The 24759-nt window shown below is 36.4% G+C and overlaps 1 protein-coding gene and 1 long non-coding RNA gene across 5 annotated transcripts in view; one reads left to right on the forward strand and one right to left on the reverse strand.

Annotated features, from left to right (window-relative positions):
* RAPH1 (Ras association (RalGDS/AF-6) and pleckstrin homology domains 1) overlaps positions 1 to 24759 on the forward strand; it is a 99861-nt gene that overhangs the window by 61008 nt on the left and 14094 nt on the right. For 2 of the 3 annotated variants that reach the window (XR_009958843.1, XM_062579322.1), the window contains exons 5-13: positions 1685 to 1759; positions 11104 to 11181; positions 12492 to 12651; positions 15706 to 15827; positions 17597 to 17662; positions 19088 to 19231; positions 20485 to 20595; positions 22940 to 23038; positions 23849 to 23969. Coding sequence is in view for 2 of the 3 variants with exons in the window: in XM_062579322.1 (XP_062435306.1) it covers positions 1685 to 1759; positions 11104 to 11181; positions 12492 to 12651; positions 15706 to 15827; positions 17597 to 17662; positions 19088 to 19231; positions 20485 to 20595; positions 22940 to 23038; positions 23849 to 23969 (976 nt within the window). In the remaining variant the exon portion in view is untranslated. The remainder of the gene's footprint in view (positions 1 to 1684; positions 1760 to 11103; positions 11182 to 12491; positions 12652 to 15705; positions 15828 to 17596; positions 17663 to 19087; positions 19232 to 20484; positions 20596 to 22939; positions 23039 to 23848; positions 23970 to 24759) is intronic. The other variant, XM_062579324.1, reaches the window with a different exon arrangement.
* LOC134142351 (uncharacterized) overlaps positions 2872 to 24759 on the reverse strand; it is a 28863-nt gene continuing 6975 nt past the window's right edge. The window contains exons 2-5 of one of the 2 annotated variants that reach the window (XR_009958845.1): positions 8115 to 8500; positions 7293 to 7515; positions 6866 to 6965; positions 2872 to 4455 (exon numbers count right to left, since the gene is read on the reverse strand). This is a non-coding gene — a long non-coding RNA (uncharacterized LOC134142351). Of the gene's footprint in view, positions 4456 to 6865; positions 7516 to 8114; positions 8501 to 24759 lie in introns of both variants that reach the window. The other variant, XR_009958844.1, reaches the window with a different exon arrangement.

The raw sequence follows: 24759 nt of genomic DNA on the forward strand, positions 1-24759 counted from the left end.
TGCTTTAGAATTTTGGTTCAGGGAAGAGCAGCACATTGTTGTTCCAAAATAAAACATTTAAATGAAGAAAAAAGAAAATCTGTAGTCTATTGGATGCACTGTGGGGTTTTTGTTTTTCTTCCTTCAATATTTTATTCAGGTCAAATATTTGAAAAATGTAGCATGCATGTAGTTGCTTATTGAAGCTATAATTCTGCAGAACTTGGGCTTTCCAGTTGCTTTACTACTTCTGTGCATTCTAACTTTTGGGTACCTGCACTACTGTAAACCTTGATACACAGTAGTAAGGAGCAGTGCTCAAAAGGTGATAGGCAAAGAACCATTACCTTTCTGTTTCGAGACATGTCTTTCCAGCTCAGACTAATAAGGGTAGTTTGTCATCATTCTGTTGTATCAGATTTTACTGGCCAATGCCTGTTCTAACGAAATACCGTTACTCTTGATTTCCAAAATAACTTTCCTTTGGATATCTGTTTTAATATTTTGCTTTGCTAATACTGGAGAACAGTGTTAGCAAAGTCTCTAGGGGTTATTGTTTTGTAAAATATATGGTATCCCCTTTCTGGATAGAATAGAAATTCGTTACTGGAAAACAGTTCACTATTTGTGTACTATGCAAGACAGCCAAAATGACTAATGACGGGAAGAAGGTTAAATGATCTGCCTTGAGCTGCTCGGTCAGAAGTGCTTTCCAAGCTACAGTATTTTCTTTCAGGAGATACCTGGTAGGCATCTTCATCCTGACACTATTATTAACTGAAAGGCAAAGGAGAAGAGATTAAACCATAAGGAAAAGGTTAGACATGCACCTTATAATAATCTTTTTAGCCCTGATGCTCCATCCCCCAAGAAAGAGTGATTCATCTTAATTGGAGTCTATGATGTCTGATGAGCTCTATCAAGGGGCTTTTTAAAACTAATTCCTTGAACTGATCCATAGACTTTTATCTATGGTTTTTGAATGTTGCATTGAGCCAACCAATTTATTCCACACATTCTGTAGTAATGTGTTGTAATGAGACAATCTGAGACTTCATTTGTGTGAAGTTAGAGTTTCTGCATAGGAAAGGATGCTCTCCAGATCTAAAGATGCACCTTGTAGAAATCTTAAAAAGAGGATCAGTCTGACTCTTGTCCACAAGTTAGGCAAAACTATTATTCACCAGCAGTGTTAGCGTCACTTCAGACTTTAATTATGGAAGCAGCACCCAGTGTAGATAGCATGAAAGCAATTCTCTGCTTTGATGACCAGTTTCTAGTAGCTTTATGTTTGCACAGCAGAATCAGAATGTTCAGTTTTAAAAGACTGTCAGACATGGCAGGATTTTGAGAAGTGGCTTAAGTGCATGTTTTCTTACTTTTATAAATCTGTTTGAAAATTCATTATCTCTTGCAGAAAAGACACCCGTAGCAGGTAAGCAAGACTCTTCTTAATTCTATTGTGTGACCTTTTTACAGGTGAAGAATAAACTCAACTCCTCTATTAACGCAACTACTTCTATAGTAGTGCGATAGGCTTGCAGTGTGTCTGAGATGACTATTTGGGAATGTTCGCCTTTGTAGGGGCGGGCAAGAGTGAGGGTTTTTTCCCTTAAACTCTGCTTATCTTCTGTAATCGATGCACTATACAATTGCTACACTGACTTCTTTTGACTTATGTTCTTTCTCTTTCTTTCTGCACAAGCACTCCTATTTGGACAGGGAAACCTCCCTCCTTCTGAGAAACATTGCAGGAAAGCCTTCTCATTTGCTGACCAAGGTGATACTTCTTCTTTCCACCTGCATGTCACTGTTTCCATGTAGAAAGAATGCTTTTAGTCTGTGTGCTAGATTCCTCCCACCTGTTTCTGGGAACTTCTGCATTTACTTACATGATTTTTCTTGTCCAACAAACCAAGGTGCTTTTAAAGGCTATATTTCATTGTTTCTGCAAATCCATTAAAGTTTTCAAGGTCTTGGCAAATACTTAATAGAGATGTCAGCAGGTAAAATGCCTTGGCTAAAAAAGAAATTTACTGACCTAGAAGTTCTTCTGTTACTATTCCCATTCACTAATTAAAAAAAAAAATCTGGAACACATGTGGATGCATTCAATACTGTTAGAAGGCAGAAGTATCCTTAAAATAAGTTCACTTGATATATGAAGATAAACTTTAAGTAATGGGAATTTTTGTTTTTTTCTGTTTTGAGTTCTGTCGTGATGTTATGTGAGGAGAATAACCTAGGAATACAGTGGTTTAATGAGCCAGATATGGACAAATCCTCGTTATAAATCCATTTTCCTTATAGAGAAGAGGTCAATAGTGTCCTAAGAGACCATCAACTGACATTTACTTTCTCTGGTTCAGTTTGTTGAGCATTACAATTTCTGTATGTATTCCCCTTTGAAATGAGATTAGGAAACATGGAGTAATGTATAAAATTTTGGGGGCAAGGACATGCTGGGGTGAAGAAGAGTGTGCAGCTTCATGTTATTGAGAAAACTTTGAGTGTTCAGTAGCTGAAGTGCCAGATATGTCTGATGCTACCTACCAACTGCAAACCATTCCTTGGACTATTTTTCTAAAAGGCTCTGTAAAGGAGAAACTTCAGGCAAGCCCAAGGTTGCATATGTCACTGTCTTAAAAACAATGCAGAGAATATTTGCTGGACATAAGTAGTCTGTATTTTCTAATTAAAGGTTAAAACTACTATTTTTTCTTAACATTCTTTTCAAAGCACTCAGCAGGCATCTTCTTGAAAAAAATTATTTCAGACCCTCTTCTAGGAGGGAATTAACAAAAGCCGCCAAAACAAATCATTTTCTGCTCCTGTGACTATTTTATTTTAAATTTAAGTCCATGCCCCTTCTCGCCCCCCCACCCCCCCAAAAAAGAAACATAACAAAGCAAATAGGCACCAAACCAGCAAACCTTACTTGGATGCACATGGATTAACAACTGTTGTATGTAAACATAAACCATGACTTTTCATCTCTGTGTGTCTTCATATCCTTCCTTCTGGTTATTTATGTACTGAGTAATCTCATTATTTATATACTGGATGAGTGTTTATTACCATAGAAACTTCAATAAAAATACATGAAATGTTAAGTCCATTGAATCAGATGATCGTAAACTACTTAAGATCTTCAAATCAGTGGTTCTAATAGATTCCTGTAGTTACATTTTTGAATTTATACTTTGTCTTGAAACTCTACTGAGTGTTAAAGTTAGAGAATATCTTTATTTAGGGGGGCAGGCATCGACTCAACCTTGTTTTCATTCCAAATTAGCATTTTAAAAATCCCAGTAGAGGACCTGTTCGTGGCTTAATGTTCAAGAACACAGATTTCAGGATCAGAAAAACTAATTTGACTTGTTAGACTTTGAAGTGCTTTACCTTTGAGTCAGGTGCTCATTATAAGCTTGCTGATGTCCAGAGGCAGATGTTTGACATTAGCTCAATTTAGGACTACATCAGTACAGCTGTGCCCTTTCCTGACTCCCAAGCACACTGTCCTGGTGTGGATACTGGTTCTCATCTCATCTCCAGCGGAGAGAAATTTCTTTAGTAAAAGCATAAATGTGGAGTCCAGTTTGTTTCTGGCTTAGATTCTTTCAGCTTGCTATAGCATTAGGTGAGCCCTAGTATGAGAGAGTCAGAAGGGTTCATGTACCTGGGGGAAAGAAATGGAACTTTCCTTTGCAATGGTAGGTAAGCGCAAAATCAGCTTAATTGTATGATCCGTGTTGCAGCTTCATGCTGGTGTCTCTGGTGTGTCAGCTAGCTACTTTCTTATTTCTTACTGTTTCTTGTATTCTTCCCCTTCCTTTGTCTGTGTTCCTCTTATGTTCAGACTGTAGACAGTTTGGAGGAATGATAATATCAGTTCTTTGTCTGCTGGTAACATAGCTTCTTGTATGCATCCCAGCTACAGACCAGAGTCCTTTAGTATTACAGCCATACACACAGTTCCTGCCAAAGCATAGGGCAGATCTCATCAAAGAAAACAGTCTATTTATTGTGGTGGTCTCCATTTTTAAATATAATTCTGTGTTTTACTGTTCACGCAACCCTTTTTGAAAAGACAATTGAAAGCACAACAGTAAAACTAAATTACTGAATATTGAGAATAATGCAATATAAATTTAAGGTCAAATCTGCAAGATTTGTTTTCCCTACAGGGTTAGAATTAAGTTGTAAGATGAATACTAAAAACCAAGCTTTTGCTTTGACATTTTGTAGTCTTAGTCTTTTATGGCAGTGAAGTACAGAACATGATAAATTTTGAGGCAATATTCATTGCTAGGATATTTCCCAGTTTAAGACATGAGAGAAGGAAATAGAAGCTCAAAGTGCTGGATTTTGAAGTCATCAGTTCCACTGTTTTGATGTGTGTAGAGCTGAACTATATTCAGGAAGCCAGATGATGGTGATTTAATGATGTAATGCTGCAGATATGAATGTCAGCATCTGGAGAAAAGATAAGGATTAATGTTATGACTTTTCTTCCCAAATATCTGGTACTTCATTTTTTTTTATTCTTGTTGGCCTGAAAGGCAAATATGTTTCATATAAGTGTTGATTCTCCTGGTTTGAAGATCTTGGTTGTTACACAATACAGTCCCTCCAGACCTTCGAATAAGTCAGCTGTGAGATTGGCTTTATGCATCTTGGATAAATCTGACTCAGATATGCTCATTTGTGAATGACTATCTATTTGAATTTTGTGTGTGTGTTTTTTTTTTTTTTAAAGAAAGTATAAAAACATAGCAATTGATGGCTAACCTGCAAAAGCAGTAAACAAAGTCTGAAAACTCAGCCTCCTAGATCCACTTTTGAAGAAGTTGAAGTAGCCACAATTACAAAAAAAAAAAGAAAAAAGAAAAGAAAAATTTTTTAATCAACAACCTACTTTGTACTAATCCGCTCTGACTGTTGTCATGTTCCATGCAGTTTTAATATTATTTTTGTCCTGGCATAATTTGTAGGAAACTACTGTGGAAATGTTGTTAGATGAACAGCCTATAGGCTCAAACCTGTGTTTGTCGTACCCCACCTCTGCCCTGTTCCCTGCGTCTAGCCAATTCAGCTTTTTGTCCATAGTTAAAACTCCTTGCCTCATCATGATGTTGTCGTCTTTCCTTCCATTTCAACACCCTTGCTGTGGCTTCTATGTCCTGTTCTTCCCTTCTGGGTTCTTTTTCCGCTTTCCTCTTTTTTTTTCCTGGCTGCAGGTCTAGCACGTTCTCCCCTCTAGCTACTTGAATTAGGTAACCGAACGGAGAAGCCTAGCCTAGAGCTGTTAGTGCAAGGAAGGTCCTGTTTGGAGGCAAGGAAGATGTCCAGTGCAGGTAGATCCTTCAAGGAATGAATTGCCATATGTGTGTATATATATACATATATACATACATATATAAAATATGGCTGTATTTTTTTCCTGTGTCATGACTAGCTTTATCAAATCTAGTATGGGTAGACTTTCAAGGGGGCATTGGAATGCATGTTCCTGCTGTTTAAGGTTCTACTCTGCTGTACGTTAAAGCATGGCTTCAAAGTTGGTAATAACAGGCTTTGCAGAGTAGAGACATCTGGATTTTTTGACATAGACAAAATTACCTTTGTCTTGCCACACCCTTGGAGGTATTATCTTATCGTGCTCAAGTTCAGTTTGAGATAGACAACTGGCATGGCAGTTTTCTGCCCAAATAGTTGTTTTAATAAGATTACAAGTAAATAAAGCTCTGGCCTTGTTCAAGTTGCATAGTAGTTCTCTTTAATAAGAGATAACACTAACAAGTTTCTGTGGAAAATCTCTGTGCACCTTTTCTAGAAGTAACGCTTTGCTAAATAATACACATTTCTTCTAGTTTGATTTGAGATACATGGGGACAGCATAAAAGTTTAAGTACTGAATAATTTTAATCAAGCACAAAGGAAGCTCTAGGAGAGATTCATAGATGCCATTCTTTATCTGGAGTTCATAAGCAACTACCATCCATCTCCTGGCTTTCCTGAGGAGTAACACCTACTTTGCCCTAATAGACTGCAGACAAAAAGATCCCTCTGCAGCAGCTCTTGGCAATAGATACCATGACTTTGAGATTTATTTAAAATATGACTGCTGCTTTGTAGTTTCCCTTCAGAAGCCGTCTTCTGTGTTGGAGTTAGGCTTCTAATTGTAAAAAGCTTGTGAGTGTGGAACAGATGTTGAACAAAAGAGGAAAAAAAAGAGGCCAAGATAGGTTCATGGGAACTACTAGGAAAAACTGAGAAATCAGTTCTACGTGCTTGAGGAATGATCGGGTACATGAGTAGGCCATCTTTCATTTCCAAAAAAAAATAAATATTGAATATCAACTTCCTATCCATGCATCCTTGTTTGCTTGTATGTTATATCTCTGTCCTCAATGCACAGCATTATATGTCTCTGATACAACCCTCAAAACCAGCACTATCTGTTTCTTCACATCTCCGTGTTTAGTATGAAGCTTGGGAAATGCCGCAATACAAGTATGGTGGCAATAAGTCAAGAGATAGGAGGGAGGTGCAGAAAACACTCTAATGAGAATGGATGGCCCACCAGGGAATGGTTGCTGGAGCCTTTCATTTTGGGAGAGCTTTAGAAGACAGGAGTATTTTGTTTCCTACTTCCCTCAGATATAAGCAACTCTTCGTTATTTTGAGAAGAAATGCAATAAAATAGATTTTTGAGAATGGTCATGAACTACTTACGCAAACACAAGCTCACTGTTTATAAATGGACTGTGCCACCACTGCCAGCTACTGACTCCATGACAATACAAATACATTTTTCAGGATAGAGGCTACATAGCCTAGTTAGTTTATCGAGATATACAGAACAAGTGTTAATAAAACTCACTTAGAGTGGAGGAAAAAACAACTCGGACCACTTCTGCACTCATACAGCTTTTTCTTTCCAGTGCTGATCACATACACAGTTGTTCCAATGTTCTTTTTAGCTTAAAAAAAAAAAAAAAAAGAAAGAAAGAAAGAAAAAGAAAGAAAAAGAAACAAAAGACACACATGCATCTGATTTATGACTGTAGATTGAACCAGTTGCCATGCACCAGACAACTGTTCTGAATGACAAAAATTAAAAATTGGGCTAATACAAATGTCTTGAAGTTTTGGGGAATATGCAGAAACTGAGGTGTTTATAGCATTATTTCAGGAAAAAGGAGCCTCTGTTTTAATAAAAATTCTGGGAGAGGGGAATCCTTGCAAAACAGATGATTGCATTTCTATCTGAGGTTAGACTGTAACTAGCAAAATTAAATACTGCATACCTGCTTCTAGTCCTTCACAGGTCAGCAGTATCAGCATTCAGAGAAAGACTTGAGAAAATTTTACAAATATTAAAGCATCTCTTTCTTCCTGTATTCTGTCCTGATAACTTCAGTGAAATGTGACTTCTGTTACTTGCATCTTAATGTTTAATTGCTGCATTTCCTAAATCCTGAACCCTTCTTCAGTGATGTTTTCCTTTTTTCCATTTTGCCTATGTTCCTCCTGGCAAGTAAAAGGGATCAATTAATAACACTTTAAACAGTAGACAATGAAATGTTTAAGAAGAAAGGAAAATCCAAACTAGGAATTGAAGGCAAAAAGTCCTTTGGGCAAGATCAGCTCCATCATAGTGCACATCTTGCATGTTTAATGTTAAAACACAACCAAGCTGCCTATTTAACAGGAAATTGAGATAGGAGGCTGTGATAGTCATTGTACGCTTTTTTCAAATATTACAAGATAGTGTAAATCTACTGAAAACTAAGTTCTGATTTAAAAATACCAAAAGAAGTCATTAATTGAAGACAATTGCATTGCAGGGCTGTACTTTTTTAAATTTTAGTTAATATATTGGGATATCTTGGATGAATGAGATCTCACGGTAGTTATGTCACCAAGCATTCTTTCAGACATAAGTCATGTTTTCCATAACAAAGCACAACCTCAACAAGAGTCAAAAGCCTGTGAAGGCTCAAATCAGTTTTGTGCCGGGTCAGCTCCCTGGTTCGTCCGCATGGCCACGGCAGTACCGTGACTGGCACAACCAAAATGCAGGAACGCTGCGCAGGGAGGCAGGTGCCGCAGCCGCGCAAGGGCCTTACCTTGCTTTATGCCGCTTGTGAAACTAGGGCCTCAGCAGGCAGCCCGCCGTTTGTACGTACGTTTAAAACTCATTGGGAACTCAGCTCACGTCGCTTAAATTTAAAAAAGGATTTACTAGTCCAGAGGAAATAAATAGCTGGCTAAACGTGGTTGGACTGGAAATGTTTGCATCCTGCTGGTGTTAGTTTGTGATGCTGAGTGGTTTAGAGCTGCAGGCAGGTGCTTGTGTCACCGGTCTCCTTTCTCCCCGTGCAGGGAAGAGGGCTGTTGGCTGAGTCCAAAGTGGTGAAGGGTCCGTGCTTCCTTGTGCGGAGTTAGTGCCCTTCCGCAGGCAGGGGCGGGAAGCTCTGCTTGTGTCCGAGTGCCCCTCTTGGGGGGATGTGGGCTATCGGGAGAGAAATAGAAAAAGCTATGGAAGTTATCAGGACTTCTGTAGTTACTCTAGTTACCTTATTAAGTAGTGAAGATGCTTTTTTTTTTTTTCCCCCTACCCTAGTAAAATGACATTTGTCACATAAGCAATGGTGCAGCAATGGTCTGGGAACTAACTGTAAAGCAAAACTTAAAATCTCTATTTGCTTTCAGAAAGTCTAATTTTTTACTTCCTTTTCCTCTCTGTGTGTCCAGTAAATAGACTAAGATCTCTTTCTGTCATTTGTTGGTTGTTAAAACTGGTTCTTATTTTTAGAATATTGTTATTCTGTTTTCTGTTTAAATTTAGACCAAATTTGTTAAAATGCGGTAAAGTGTAAAATACAGAAAATTCTGATCTCCAGACCTATGTTAAAATTAAGTGGCAAATGAAAAGTAATTGCTGGGTAGTAGAGCAGTAAATCCTTTAAAAAGAGAGAGAGAGAGAAAGAAAGAAAGAAAGAAAAAGCGCTTTTTAGGGAATGATAATCTATTACGGACTTTGAGAGCAACAAAGATACGTTAGCTGTGTCGCAAAAGTGTATAAAAACGCTCCAGCTGATTCCCTGTTGCTTGTCCTCTGTAATTGCTGTGTGCTGTGGCCGTGAAGTGCTGCTGCTGGGGTTTGCTGGAGTCCGTCGCTTTGCACGGATGCACAGTGAAATGGGGTGGAAAATTGGGCCACTTGACTTTAGAGGCGAGCAAAACCAAACACGATCTCAACCTCTGTGCGATAAAGGTTTATGACTGAGTTCATGCACAACTTCTTAAACCACAAATTACAGTTTCTGAAAATGATTGTTAATACAACAAAGATCTTTTGCTCCTGCTGATTTCAGAAGATGCAGGCACATAGCTTTCTAGAACCTTGCAGCTATTTAAAATCTTAGATTTGGATAATAATATATTTTGGAGGATGGAAATGGTTAATACTGAGAGAGAAGGAGGCTATTAGAGAATTCAACGTGTATTTTACATTTAAATGATTGTAGATATCATGGTGCTATTTATTTTTTTAACAGAATGCTAATCTGATTTAACCTTTCTAAGTTACTTGACACCATCTTTATGATGAATGAAAAGATTCTTAGTTCCCCTTAGACTAATAAAAAAAACCCCTATGTTCCTAGGTAATTGAGTTCCCAGATAATGTTTCAAGCCCCCATTATTTCTGCTCCCGTCAGTTTACTGGGTCCCTTTACTGTGAAGGATTATGTTTCTCACAAGGCAGGCTATTGTCCGGTTTAGCTCCTGTTGTTTCCAGTGCACAGTATGGTCATGAGCGTGAGGGGGCAAAAGCTGTTAAGTAATAAGGTAAATGGCAGAGGAAATATTCTTTTACAGCTCATGGGAATAGTAGCCACTGCACTCAGAAATGAAAAACTTAAACTCTGTGGATCTGAAAATAGCTGAATCTTTATTTTTGTATGTAAAGCCACCATCTAAATACATGATAAAGAAACCATGGATTACATTCATATAAGAAAGCAATGCACAACTAAACGTTACGGGATGCTGACTGTTATGGAGAAGGACAGTACTACTTTTGATCTATGAAAATCTTCATTTTTCTTCGTAAGGTGATTGAATATTGTCAGCAGTTTTTTTTTTTCCTTTTTATATTCTTGTTTGTTCTAGAAATTTTTAAATGATTATGGTGTCTTAGATATTTGCCATCACAAACATCCATATTTTAAGAACTGTAAAATTTGAAACCTGCCTATGGAGATCTTGAAAATAGGAATTCCTTGTTTATCTTCTCATTTCAAGTTTAATTGCAATAGAAATAGCAATTGACTTCCAGAAATTAAAAGCAAATATTGATAGAGGTTTCTTTAGGACTTCCAGATAGATTTAAATTATCTGTATTTTAATGCATTTCTTGTTGTGAGAAAAAATGGATTGTGTAACATACAAACATCAAATATAAGAATGCCTATTTGCTTTAAATGTCTTCAAGTACTTTTAAAGTGAAGAGAAACACAGCCTGAGCTTAGTAAAGATGATGGAAGTGTTCAATCTCCTTAGCTATTACAAACTAATTTAATAGATTAAAAGCTTCCAAACCAGCTAGGAGAGTGTGAAATCCTATTTATAGGGCTTTTTTTTCAATTCTTTTGGTATGCTGTTAAATTCTTGTATTTGTCCGAGTGCTATTTACATTGATCAACCAGAAATCTACTGTGTGCTCTTAATTGCAAGTTTTCATTGAATAGGGTATTAGCCAAGACTATGACTGTAAATATGTGGTGTGTTAAAAAATTTGGTAAAAATGCACTAGACTACTAGAATATGGAATAACAGAGCAATATTGAGTGTTCTGATGCAAAATGTATGCCTTCAGTATGTTCTTTTGGTTATAATGACAATTGCATGTTTAAATGACAGACATGTAAAGTAACACTTTGTCTTGAAAACAATAGTTCTCATTGTCACTAACAAACTGTTGTGCATTTTATTGGCAAGTAAATCAGTATTTCTATTCACGTTTTGGAGCATGGCAGCTTCAAAATTAAATACTCTAAAACTGGCATGAAGTTTATATAACTGGAATTCTGTGTGTTATCTCTCCCTCAGGAGGAACAGGCTGCTAAACTCAAAGCTGAGAAGATTAGGGTTGCGTTAGAGAAGATTAAAGAGGCACAAGTGAAAAAGGTAAGCTATTTATATTGTTTTATGAGATCTTAGATACTTATTGACATGAAAAATGCCCTCAGAGTTCTGCTCATTTTTTTCTGTTACTCTAAAGTTATCCTAATAATAGAAAAGGAGCTTCTTTCTACACTTCATTTTTCTGTAGAGTAGCACTGTTTCTATAGGGTTCTGACTTTCAGTGATAATATACTTTCTTACCTAGACTGAACCTAATCAAGAAATCCTAGTATATGGAATAACTTTACATTTATGGTTTATTTTGCAACCAGCTGCACATTTAGAAGACTTCCACCCACAGCTGACTTAAAAATCCAGCCTCCTGAGACTTTGTCTATTAAACAGTCTCAAATTTAAAATTTAGATCTGTTTTCTTTACAGATCCTTTCTCAGTATGCATAGCTGGATTTTCCTATGGTAGACTAAAAGCAAGAATTCCAGATTACAGGCAGAGGTTACCAAGTGCAGAAAGTCTAATGACATTACTTCATGCAATATCAAACATTACTTACAAATTTAGACTTTCTATGTTAATTGTAAAGCTTTTCAGTAGCTTAGAGTATGTTATACATTTAGCATTTATAAATCAAAAGCGGCAGAACTAGAGTGTTACAACCACTGCATTTTAACTTTGCCAGCTGAGTGATATGTAAAAAAGAAGCAAATGGCATAATGAGTTGCAAGAATAATACAGTCTTTTCAGTTTTGTGATTAGTTGAGAAAATGTTTGCATTTTTTGTTTCTGGACAGTGACCTTATTAGTGGCTGTGAAAAGTTACTGAGTTTTACGAGCAGGGTTTTTTTGCAGTAATTCTCTATACTACCAAATAAAAGGGGATTTAAAATAGGCATAGCCTTTATATAATCAGTATTTTTAGAGAATACAAAGGAAGCAGGCAGAAAGCTTGACTTACACATTTGAAAAAAATCTGATTATATCTGAGTTTATGCAGAACTCTTGCACTGCCACCTAGATGTATGAGAAAAATTGGCACAGAGATACTCTATTCATCGTAACAGGACAGTTAGGCAGGAATGATTTTTTCGTCTTTAATGTACAGTTAGAGAACATAGCCATTGCATTATGATGGCTTTTTTTTACTCTCTTGCGCTGAAAGAAAACTGTCTTTGATAACTGTCCAGCAGGCAACCATCATTTACGGCTGTTTGCATTTGGAGGGAGAATTTTGATTGATCTTAATATTTCATGTTATTTTAACAGAATCTGAAGGAAAAAATCTGCTTTTACTTAAAATGTATGTTGCATGTAGAAAATTAATCTCTCGTTTCTCTCCTACTCCTCTGCTCATTAGTTGGTTATCAGAGTCCACATGTCTGATGACAGCTCAAAAACAATGATGGTGGATGAGAGGCAGACAGTGAGACAAGTACTAGACAATTTGATGGACAAATCACATTGTGGTTACAGTTTGGACTGGTCATTGGTAGAAACCATCTCTGAATTGCAAATGGGTAAGTAATAATTACAAACATTTATCATATTATCTATTGATACAATACTTGTCCATATTTGTGTCTATGGAATGATTTAAATCTTAAACTTTATAATCTTCATCATCCCATGCTAGGAGTGATGTTTCACCATTGTGACTTTTCGAGTCAGTGTTCAGACTTCAGTTCTTCAACCACAGCTTGTTTAACTTCACTACACACAGTTTCAAAATTACCTGAGAATATATTCTTCTTTCATATCAAAAACATGCCCAAATTATAAGATGTTGCATAGGGATTTTAGTATCCGATCACTAAGCCTATTGGTCTTGATACGTTCCTCATGATGCACGAGAAAGAGATAAGGAATAAAAAAGCTACTATGCATCTCCCTGTTTCTAAATAATATTTTGTACTGTTCCTAAAAGCTCTTATTACCAGAAACTATCTGTATTTTTTTCTATTAAATATTTTTATGCAGTTGGTATTACGTGGCTCTAAGAGCAGTTAAAGTTCCTTTTTGTTGTATTTCAGCTACCCCAATGTAAGTTGTTCCTGTTGCCAGAGAACCTAGCATCTTAATGGAATAGAAGAAAACAAGTGAAAGAAAAATATTATTATTAATCTCCATTACTGATGAATAATTGCTTCATAGAGCTGTTAAGTGCCTCGCCTTTTGACTACAAAGAAGCCCGGAACTGCCCAAATGCCTTGATTTAAAATTAAAGTGCAAATTAATGTTTTCTCTCCATTTTGGTCAAGTCTTTCCTGGTTCAGGCAATGTAGCATGTTAACCTTGGTATTGTTAGGTAAAGAAGACCATTATAAGGAACAAAATATCATTTGGATCTTCCTAGCTTTCATGTGAAAAATAACATCTTAGCTGGCTTAAATATTTAAAATTTTAATAAACGAAATCTTAAATTTGCCCAGTTTCAAAACCAGAAAGAATTTGCACGTACTCTACATAAACCCAATTGAGATTTATAAAAATCAAACATGTAATTCTGTAATATTTTGCCGATCAGAATAGTAGAAATAAATAATCTAATTAGTTCTGTGATAATTTAATGTATCTGTCAGTGTAAATGTATAAGTCTACATGTAGCAGAGTCCTGGACCCAAGGCTCACTCGGACCTGTCCCATCATAGGTTTGTTTCCATAAGACGCTCACGTTCACTGTGTAGGCCAGAGATTATGAAGGAAAAAAGAAATGATGGGAAAATAGTTTCAGTTTCTGTTAAAACAGAAACAAAGAGCTAGGCTGCATACAGAAACTGATATTTATCAAAATTAATGCTGTCACTGAATTAAGTCTATTGTGAAATGAAAACCAGGGTTAAAAAATCTCTTATGTTGGTGGTATTTAGTCAGTATATGCATGCTCCCCTGTATGTGCTCAGGTGACGTACTGGGATGAACAGAACTTGACCCTTCTATTAGAAGAGCTTCCAGCTAAAGAATGAAGTGTATTGTAATTGCTAGATTTTTAATTCAGAATACAGCATAATAACTAAGAGACAGAAAAATCAAAGAGAGTTGTGAGAGCGCAGAATTAAGTGTCCTTATGTTTTTCGCTTTGGTCTTCCCTGATCCTTGGTAGCGCAACTGATGGTCTTTCATGGATTTAACATGCATATTTTTTAAGAAGACAATCCAAAATACAACCTATTTGCTTAGATATTTTATACTGGAAATTGAGAAAAGAAAAAATAATTACAACAAAACTTTCACTTTTTATGCTGTTGAGTATTATATTGCATTATCTTGCAGTGATCCATCTTGCCAAACAATTTTTCTGGCAATACCTATGTAAAAGAAGAAGGAACTCCTTTGTTCTGCTTGGTCTTGTTCTTCTGTTAAATACCCTTTTTACTTTCTTGGAAGACAGTAGTGCTGGGTTGCTGATGGAGCTTGATGGCAAGTCATGAGTTGTAACTTGAAAGCTTCTTAGAAAGATCTTTTTGAGACCTCATGTGCAGTAATGTCCTGTGCTATGCCTTTGTCATATCAAACCCTAATTCATTTCCAACAGATGATATACTCTGCTTAGTATTCTTAATTACTGAAGATATTAAGGTGTCATCTGTCATATCGGTCTTCATTAGTGATAGCTCGTAGGTCTGAATATGATCAGTGCTGTATGCCCTCTATAATAATGCAGTGTAATTGATTTTTTTGAAATAAAATGTAGCTTATGCCCTGCTTTCAGATGCTAATGAAAGATCAGGCACGTCCCAAAGGATTCTGAAAGAAATAATTTGCTGAAGTGCTACTGTGTGGCACGTATGAAGAGGGAACAAACCAGAGAAAGCTAGATTCTACTTCAGTGTTTTTTAAATGAGAAAGTCAGTCCAGCGATCTCCCAAAGATACCTTATTTTTTATTTATATTAGAATAAGGATTTTTAGATATTTCTTTACCATTTCAGTAAATTTTGCTCCCTTTTTTCCTCTCTCCTCCTTCGCCTATTTTCAGTAGCCTGTACTGGTGATAACCATTTCAACAGAGTCAAAGCTCAGTGTTCTCTGAAGCCCTTATTTTGATGCAGCATTTATCCTACAAGATAAAACTATAAGAAATGGGCAGTGTCAGTTTTGATGAGATAGTGATGGTGCATATAGATTTAGAAACGGATTTTGTACTGAAAAATCCATCTAATAAATTCCTCTAAGAGTTGTGTGGACCAGAATAGTTACGAATGTGGTAGCCTTTTTATTTGCACTAGTAGCAGTTCAAACACTGTCATTTCAGTGTGTTGCATTAATGTGCAACTGTAGGCTTTGTCAGGTGCATGTTTACACTTTATTTATTGATGGAACTGTAAGCCTGAAGAGAGGGGAGTGGGAGTGGGAGCGAGTATGTATCAAATAATTAAACCTGGCACATTTGAAAGTTGACCATGTTCTTTTAATTTCTGAGTGCTTTGTAAGCTTTTTCCCCCCATTATATTAGACCTTGCACTGTACTTTCTTTCTCTAAATACCGTCTCCCAGATATCGCTATAGAGTAAAACATGACTATTGCAAAATAGGACAGAACCAAATGTATTTTCTCTTTCGTTATTACTGCAGAAAGAATCTTTGAAGATCATGAAAATTTAGTTGAAAATCTTCTGAACTGGACAAGAGACAGTCAGAACAAACTAATGTTTGTGGAACGTATAGAGAAATATGCACTTTTCAAGAATCCCCAGGTAAGCCTGAAGTTCACATTGCGGGGCAGGCAGTACACACTCCTGATTGCAGTTTCTGACTTCTTTTGTTAGCACTCTCTTCAATACTTTTTTTTTTTTTTTTTGGCAATTAGCATACTAGCATATATACAAAAACACAAAGCGATTTTACTTTTGAGCACCGTATACATTGACAGTGCACTTTGTGGTTGCTGCAGAGGCAAGTCCCTAACAGAAAAGCATGAGTTGAAGCAATCTGTTTTCTGATGTGTTTGTGAGTAGTTCTAACTGAAATGAAGGCAAACAGTTTTGTGGCATCTGCACCAATGCTTAGTGTTGTTCACATACACAAATCTGCAGGAAAGTTGTTGATACATACTGTACCTCGCCACCGTGCATTCTTACTTTGCTGGCAAGAAGGGAAACTAAGCATCATATGGGATAGCCACTCAGTGGCCAAATGGCAAGTCTGGAAGGGAATATGCACCCCTCCCAGGGAAAGCTGGGACCTGCCTTTATTCCTTTCCCCTCCCTAGAAAACAAAAGGTCCCTCTTCTCTTTCAGGAACAGAGTATTGAGCAGTGCCAATAGACATTTTCTCTAGATTTTCCTCTGGCAGCAGTCCAGTACCATAAAGGGGGTGAAGGAAGGTAGAAATGAAGACAGAAGTAAAAAGCAGAAAACGACTCTCTGAAGAATTTTGAATTGGAAAGAACTGTATATAGTATCCCTAGATCTTCCTCTTAGCTACTGTATTGCCTTTGGGAGTTGTTATGTTCGTGTGGTATCTATGTGGTTATTTCTTGTATCTGATCTCCCTATTTCACTAGCAAACTGAGTATCAGTTTTGCCTGCGCATCCATTGTGACACTATCTATGTGATTAATTTTTTTCAGCAAGAATTGAAAACTAGATCTTATTCAACTGTTTTATGATCAGGTAGCAAAACACTAATTTCTTTTTAAATCCACATAGTTGGTGTAAATGCTTACTACCAGTGCATACTGTAGACACTATCACTAACAATGAGTGACCAGCATGAAACCCACACTTTAAGGTGTTTTAAACCTTGGTCTGGCTAAACTTCATGAATATTGGATTTTTTTTTTCCAGAAAGAGGTCGAGAATAGGAAGAGAAAGATTTCATTTTCATGGCCTAGTCCTTTCCAAACTGAGGAAGAGTACAAGAAACTTTTATTAAATAAAAAGTTGATATACTGTTGATACAGTACCTATGCACAGTTAGGTTCCCTTTAAGGAGATGAATATTTGGTAATTCTTCATGAAAAATAAGTATTTTTGTTCAGAGAAACCGCCAGGGCAAGGAGGAAAGAAGTATGTTACTTCTGTGTGTGATTCTTTCAAAATACATAAATAATGGCTGGATATAACAGGTTTAAAAGCCTGTGAGGTTTTGTTTATATTCTTTTTTTTTTGGGGGGGGGGATTTTCAGGTTCATAGTATTTTTTTTTTATTTGTGGATACCATGTACCAATTAGTTGTTTGTTCTGTGGAAAGCCAGAACAGTGTTGTTACAAGGCTGTTACTTAGGATGGAAGCATGGACTGATTGATATTCTGGAAAAGGTGGTTATAACTTAGTTCTATGTGTTTTTCAGCAGTTTGACAGATCGTTTCAGTTGGACTATAAATTTTTGTTGCATTAATATATCCTTCTTAGACAGCAGCTGTTTTTTCTTACTGATATAAAAAGGCAAAAAAGAAATGTTGTTTGGCTTCATTTCAGAAAGCCAATAGAAATGTTGAGCTTTCTCTTTCACTTGTTACAGAACTATCTTCTGGGGAAAAAAGAAACCTCTGAGATGGCAGACAGAAATAAAGAGGTGCTGCTAGAGGTAAGATAGCAAAGCAAAAAGGCCAAATGGATCATTTTTAAGTTTGAAGCTAAATTCTAGAAGGTTCTGGGAAAATTGAGAATGGAACGTGTTATTTCTGAGTAAATGGCTATTTTACTGCTAACTTGCTTCAAATAAGATCATTTCAGAGAAATGTGTATATTTTTTAAATACTTAAGATATCTGCACAGTGATACCAGAATTAGGGTATCTGTAACTGTGCATAAACACAGTTGAAACTGGCAGAACTGTCACCTGTCTTTTGATCTGTAGTGGATCTTTTTTTAAAATCTTTATGCTCTACAAAATTCTGTAGCATCATATTAGTGATTTGTCTATGATAAGATTATAATTGTATTAGTAAGTAAAGAATAAAAAAAGTTTCAACTACATTTTTTAAATAAATCACTAAAAATCAAATATAAACTGTGAGAGAAAAGGAAGTCGGCTAAAATTGAACATATTAAATAGTTTACAGAACTAAGGGTAACACTAAAAGTAGATGTGAAACCAATGAAACAATAAATATAACCTCCAAGAGCTGAAAACCACATAGGTGAGTTTGTGCCATTTTCATAGAGACATGCCCATGATGAAGTGTCATAGCCTCCACTTGTTTTCTAGAATAATGACTATGATTTCAATAGCATTACACAAAAAATAAGTTTTTTGAATGTTTAATTTTGGATTATACTTAATAATACTCTTTCGTTTGTAAGTAGCATATACATGATTTTACTAAATTATTAATGCAGGTTTTAGTAAGTGGTTATCTGGATGCTGTGGATTGAAAAGTTGCTTGGAGCCAAGACACACAGAGAGTTGTAATGGCTACCTAATTCCTCTTATCTTCTTGGATTACTGATAAATCTCAATGCTGCATATTAGTCTGGAATGTGCTTAGAGCATTTGTTTTGCCTCTGTTAGCTTTTTATAAATAGAACTTTAAGAGAAGTTGTAGTGTTGGCAGTGAGTAGCAGCAAAGTACACATGTAATGGATTATAGCTACATCTGATGGGTATGTGATTAGATTTTGTGTGTACTCAGATTTATGAGCCTGTATCTCTAAGGTGACCTTGTGTCTTTAAGGCTAGTAAAGCCGTTGGGAATTTTATTGTGATGAGCCATGGTTAAAAAGTCTTTTCAGTAGATAATGTTTTGGTTGTCATTCTTTCTCTGGGAAAATGCTAAGATCCCCTATGGTGTTATGTCTGAATTATTTTCTAGCTTCTACAGTTAATCTCTAAGTTGGACTGACTACTGCATGAGAAAAGAGCTGTCCTTGTTACATTTACATTCCTTAGATAAAGAATGTCGAACTATAGCATTCTCAATTCAGTTGATTCAGTCATTAAAAAAAACATACTGCATGTTGTATGTTCTGTCTCTTTCTGTCTTTCCCAAACCGCTGTGATTGTCTGCAGGAATGTTTCTGTGGAAGTTCTGTAACAGTGCCAGAAATTGAGGGAGTTTTGTGGCTGAAAGAAGATGGTAAGAAGTCTTGGAAGAAACGTTATTTTCTTCTTCGAGCTTCTGGAATCTACTATGTCCCTAAAGGGAAAGCAAAGGTATACTATTTTAAAGCAGCTTCCCTGAAAAATTGTCATCTAATCTCAGCTTGCTGTCAGGCAACAGTCAACTTCCATAGGGGAAAAATGCATACTGCTGGTAAATCATATGTACAAGAGAGAGCCTTGAATTTTGACTTAGCTGTGCCCTTGCTCGGAAACATATCCTATAATTAAAAGTACAGCTTTATTGTACAGGTGTATTCTATAAAACTACAGTAACACTTAATACAAACAGTCTAATCTCAAATTTAAAAATGCAGAAGAACCATTGGGTGAGCTTGGGTTAGGTGTTCAGAAATACCTAGGAAAAAAAGATTAGTGGAGTTAGGTGGCTCTCTTTTCTCAAGTAGAATTCAGATGAAGGAGCTAGATGCACTGCAAATGCCAATCGGAAAATATCAGAAGAATTACACAATCAGTCTGCCAAATTTTGCTGATTTTAAATAGATCGTATAAATGGGATTCTTTCCAGACCAATTTGTGCTACCATACCATTTCTTCAGTATTATTTGTTACTGTTCTGTATGTTTCTGTAATAAAAAGTAAATAGAAAGATGCTAAAAATGCCTTACGGCTTCATGACTGAAAGATGGTTGTGAATGAGTCTTCAAGGCTTCAACTAGTCTGTAACATAGGAGTCCACTTCCCACCCAGCTGACGATCAAGAGGAAATTATCCCCATGCTCTACTTGCAAGTATCAGCTTGCTTTACAGCTGAATACCTCTCACGCCATTCTCTTTACAGTCTTTCGTGTCATTAGAACAATCTACATGCAAGATACCCCATCAAAATGCTGTTGCCTCTGCAATCACTGCCAAGTGTTTGTAGAGTTATACTTATGGTCACACTTTGATTATTACCAAAATGACACACAGTCAGGAGCTGTTTTAAAAAAAAAAAAGGGTTCCTAGTCAGTAGTCCTATTTACTTTTCCTATTTACTTTCTCTGGACAGCTATGAATAAACATAGCGGGCTGGTTAAAGTGTTGTCAAATGGTAAAATGCAAACAAAGCACAAAAAGCCAAATTGAATTCAGAAAAAGATATCCTGGTTCAAAATGAACATCCGACGTAAGGATTTTATGCATGTCTGTATCCTTTTGTTGTATTGGTAGTCTTAGTGTCAGACTGATGCTAATACTCAACCTTAATTAGACCTTATGTTAACATTAGATATTAGAGTAATTTTGGCAGAAATACAATGTTCTTATACAGATATTTTATAACCAAATATTTTTGTATTTGATAGGTATCGCGGGATCTTGTGTGCTTTCTACAGCTTGATCATGTCAATGTTTACTATGGGCAAGACTATCGGAACAAGTATAAAGCACCTACAGACTACTGTTTAGCACTAAAGGTAATTTGTTAATTGTTTTAAAAATTCTCGTACTAAAAAGAGCATTTAAAGAGAATCAAACATTTCTGCAGTAGGCTTAATCCCTTCAAATAACTACACTCACTAATTGTGAGCAGGTAAGAAATAATTTCTAGAACTAGTTAACACAGTATTAATGTAGGGAAAGATTGTAATGTATAGGAAACATTTCCTGTGGTAATGTAACTGTTGGAAAGCTATGCCTGTCAGCTTTCAGGGTGAGTCTCTAAATTATTTTAGTTAGGTACATGAGAAATCTAAATTACCATAAATTACAATGATAAGGAAAAAGGTATGTTTAACTGTACTTTTTGTGGAGCTGGTGTAATAACCCTGCTTGACAGAAAAATCCATGAAAAATTATGAAAATGCCATGAGGATTAGTGCAGAGGAAAGAGATGGCTCTACAATTTCTTTCTTCCTTATCTAGATTGCTTCCTGCCAGTTGATCCATGTGCAGTTCGTGTAGTGAGGCAAGAAAAAAGAGAGAGCAACAGAGGAATGGCTTTACTGGATTCACCCAGCACTAGATTCCTTTTGCAGTGGTCTTGATCAGCTGTTTAAAGAAAAATAACAGGACAGTCTTGCAGAGATACTTCTGCAGAACACTCATCCTTTAGAAATTTAGGGAGACGGGAAGTAGATCTCGACTACTCAACATTCCTGGGTGCATTCTTACTCTTTGAGTATGCCCCATCTCCTTTGGGACCCCAGGATTCTCCCTTTATTTTCCTCTGGCAGCTGGGTGCAGGTTAAATGCATAAGTATACACTTTTACTTTTCTAACCCATCAGTCGCTTTCTGTTTCATTTTCACTAGTTCTTGAATAGAAAGAACCAGGGAACAGTTTTAACCTGTTCTCATGACTTTGTAAACATTTACTACCTTGATCTGAATTATCTTCCCGCCAGGCTGACAAGTTTCAGTCTATTTAATTGTTCCTCACATACTAAAGCATAATGCTAAAATCTTTCTGTCTTTCTGGTAACTGTGCGCCTTGTAACAAATCAGATTTAGCAAAATAATACTCCTTGAAACACTATTTTCAGGTAGGTGCTTTCTTCTACTGTGCAAGACTTTGCTGTACTGTTAAATATGACTTGCATGCTAGTTTATGATATTAACTCCTTGGTTCTAAATATTAGATTTCTGAGAGGTTCTTTTACTTATATAAAATGAAATTTGAGACTAAATCCAAGAAAAAGGTGGCTGATTGGCAATGTAATTGTCTACACTTCTGTAGACTCTTCTTTTGTCATATAACACATAAAATAGACTTGTAGTAAAAAATAAAAGCAATGATCTAAAATCATAACGTAAGTCAATTTTATATATTCTAATTATGGAGATGAGCATCTTCATGTTCGTTGTAAAATAATTGCTTGAAAGACATAGCAAGAGAAAATATTTTGAAGAGAGATTGTTTTTTAATATATGTATGTTTGAGACAGTCTTCAGGAAGACTTAAAATACCTATAATTGTCTAGCAGAACTCTGTATCATTGAACTCTAAACAGATAGAGAATATAGTAAGAGATTGAACATTCACAGTTGCCCTGACAGCTGTGACATACTAAACTTTAACAAGATGGACAGAAAGCAGCTGACTAATCTCCAGAATGGTTTCTGGTGTTTGTTTTTGAAAAATATGTTTCTTATTTGACTCCTGAAATGATAAATATCATGTTTTATCTTTCTAGTATACTCATGTGGGAGTAGCAAGTATTCTAGATGTTATCCCTGTTTCAGTTGAGCAGAGACCATGAAGGCTTTAGAAGCTGAAAATAAAAGGAATTGTGCTTGACAGTGTATCATCTGTTGAGCATCTCACTCAAGCCACACAAAAGCACAGAAGACCAGTGTGTTTGTTTTTCCCCAGTGTGTTTTAGTGTGAAAGGAAGGTGAAATATTAGCTTTGTGGCTGGTGGTTTAGTCCATAGAGCGGTAACAGGAGATAGCCCTTTGGCAGACTCTTCTTTGCATTCAGGAATGGTTTTTAGAAGCTGAGAATGTTCACTGAAAACATTTCTCAAGACCCTTAGGGGTTCAGAGCACCCACAACAGTAAAATACTAGAAGATTCACCAATTCCTAATATTTCAAATCTGAAATGAATGGTCACTGGAGAGACTACCAACTGTAAAGCAGTTCCCCCCACCTTCTGAAGTACTCTCATACATTTTTGAAGTTGGCTCAAAATACAGACTACCATTGCTTGCAATGGTAAGCTTGCAGCAGTAAGTTTTTCTTTCTAGACCTAATCAGATAAATGGTTTTCCTTGCCTTCCTAGCTGTAAAACTGATGAGGACTATCAATTTTTCTGCAGCATCCTCAGATCCAAAAGAAATCCCAGTATATCAAGTATCTTTGCTGTGATGATGTAAGAACTCTACACCAGTGGATCAATGGCATCCGCATTGCTAAGGTAACTTTCTGTAGCCAGTCGTCTTGCACTGTTGTCATTGTGCTTGGATGTTATTGCTTGGCTATATTTGCCTTACTGAGACAAATGTTCATCAATAAGGAGAGGGAAGAAGGGAGCATACTCTGTAACTGCATAATTAGTTAGTAGCAGTGGTGTGTCAATATTATCTCTTTAAAACCATTTACAGTTATTTAGCAAAACATATAATGCTAAACCTAACTTTTCCTATCTTTAACTACTCTGAACTTAACTGTACAATCTTCTTGCATATTTTGTTTGCTAGCAAAATTATGGGGTTTAGTTGTTACGATAATTCAGTACTTGGGCCCTTTCCTCCTATTTCTGCTGCCCTTCTGCTTTGTCACATGACAAAGTCTTTATTGGTATCATAGCTAAACTTCAGCCAGTTCCCTTACAAATTTTAAAATGAAGGTTTATGAAAAAAATGATGCTTCAAGGTACACAGAATTGTTTTCTGAAATCAGCAGTTTGACTGACTTCATTCAGTGGCCCGTTTCTTGCATTTTTCTAGGTGGTTTGACACTCTCCTAGCACAGATGCATTTTTTTTTCCTTCCAACAGTTCAGTAATAAAAAGGCAAAGGGTTGGGAAAAGGGAGTTGTTACTTCTGTTGAGTAAAACAGAATGAAATTTATACTGAATTAATGTTGCCTGAGCTCCTTTGCAGATATCCTGCTCTTTATCTGCGGGGAAAAAGACATGGAACAGAGAAGCCTGAGGTGTAGATCAACAATCTGAAAAGGGTACACGGCCTAGACAGCTGTTAAATTTCTTTGTCGTTTTGCTTAGTATGGAAAGCAACTGTACATGAACTATCAGGAAGCACTGAAGAGGACAGAATCGGCATATGACTGGACTTCCTTGTCTAGCTCCAGTATCAAGTCAGGCTCCAGCTCATCTAGTTTGCCAGGTAATAATGTGATCTGTCTCATAGTAGACTTAATTACCTTTTTTATCCTCGGCTCTCTGGAGACCCAAGGAGAGGCTGTTGAAGGAAGTGGACTACTTCTCCATAGTTTTTTAGGCAGCGTTCACTCTAAAAAATCATTATTTTTTTATTACTTGCAGTGGTGTGTATTGAGAATGTACTGTAATTTCTCATTCATCTTCAAAAGACAGTATTTTTTTTTGATATCGAGGAAAGGAAACTGCTTTCAATTGCTGGATGCTTCTATCTCTGCCTATTTTAAAAAAAGAAATCAAGCTCTATTATTCAGTGATGCATGGAGAATTCTGTTTGTAGCTCTTAAACTGCTTTTGTGAGCTGAAATGTTTAAAATTAGTAAGTGGAAAATAGTCCCTGCCCAAAGGCAAAGACTCTTCAGAGAAAAACTTCAAAAATACTGTCTCTGCTCCTTTTTTTCAAGCTTAGTGTGCCTACAAGAATCTGCTCCTGTTTACCTCTCAGCAGGAGGAGGGCTATTCTCTTGCAGCAAATAGCGTTTAAAACTGATGAATGGTTTATAGTCTTACTTCCCTGTTTGGAGCTAACTGACACTGTGCCAGGCTATTTTGAGCACATAGGGGAGTTTCATTGCTGAAAACGGGTTATTGAGAAAGTGTTTTGTCCATCACGAATAGTACCGCAGGTCAAGAATAATGTTACTAAGTTGAAAAAGTTTGAAAAACAGCCTGAGAATAAACTAAACAGATTCAGTTAACTAGGAGTGCACCATACTTTCTCTATTTTATGGAACAGC

This window comes from Rhea pennata, chromosome 6 (genome assembly GCF_028389875.1).
Source record: "Rhea pennata isolate bPtePen1 chromosome 6, bPtePen1.pri, whole genome shotgun sequence".
Classification (NCBI taxonomy): Eukaryota; Metazoa; Chordata; class Aves; order Rheiformes; family Rheidae; genus Rhea; species Rhea pennata.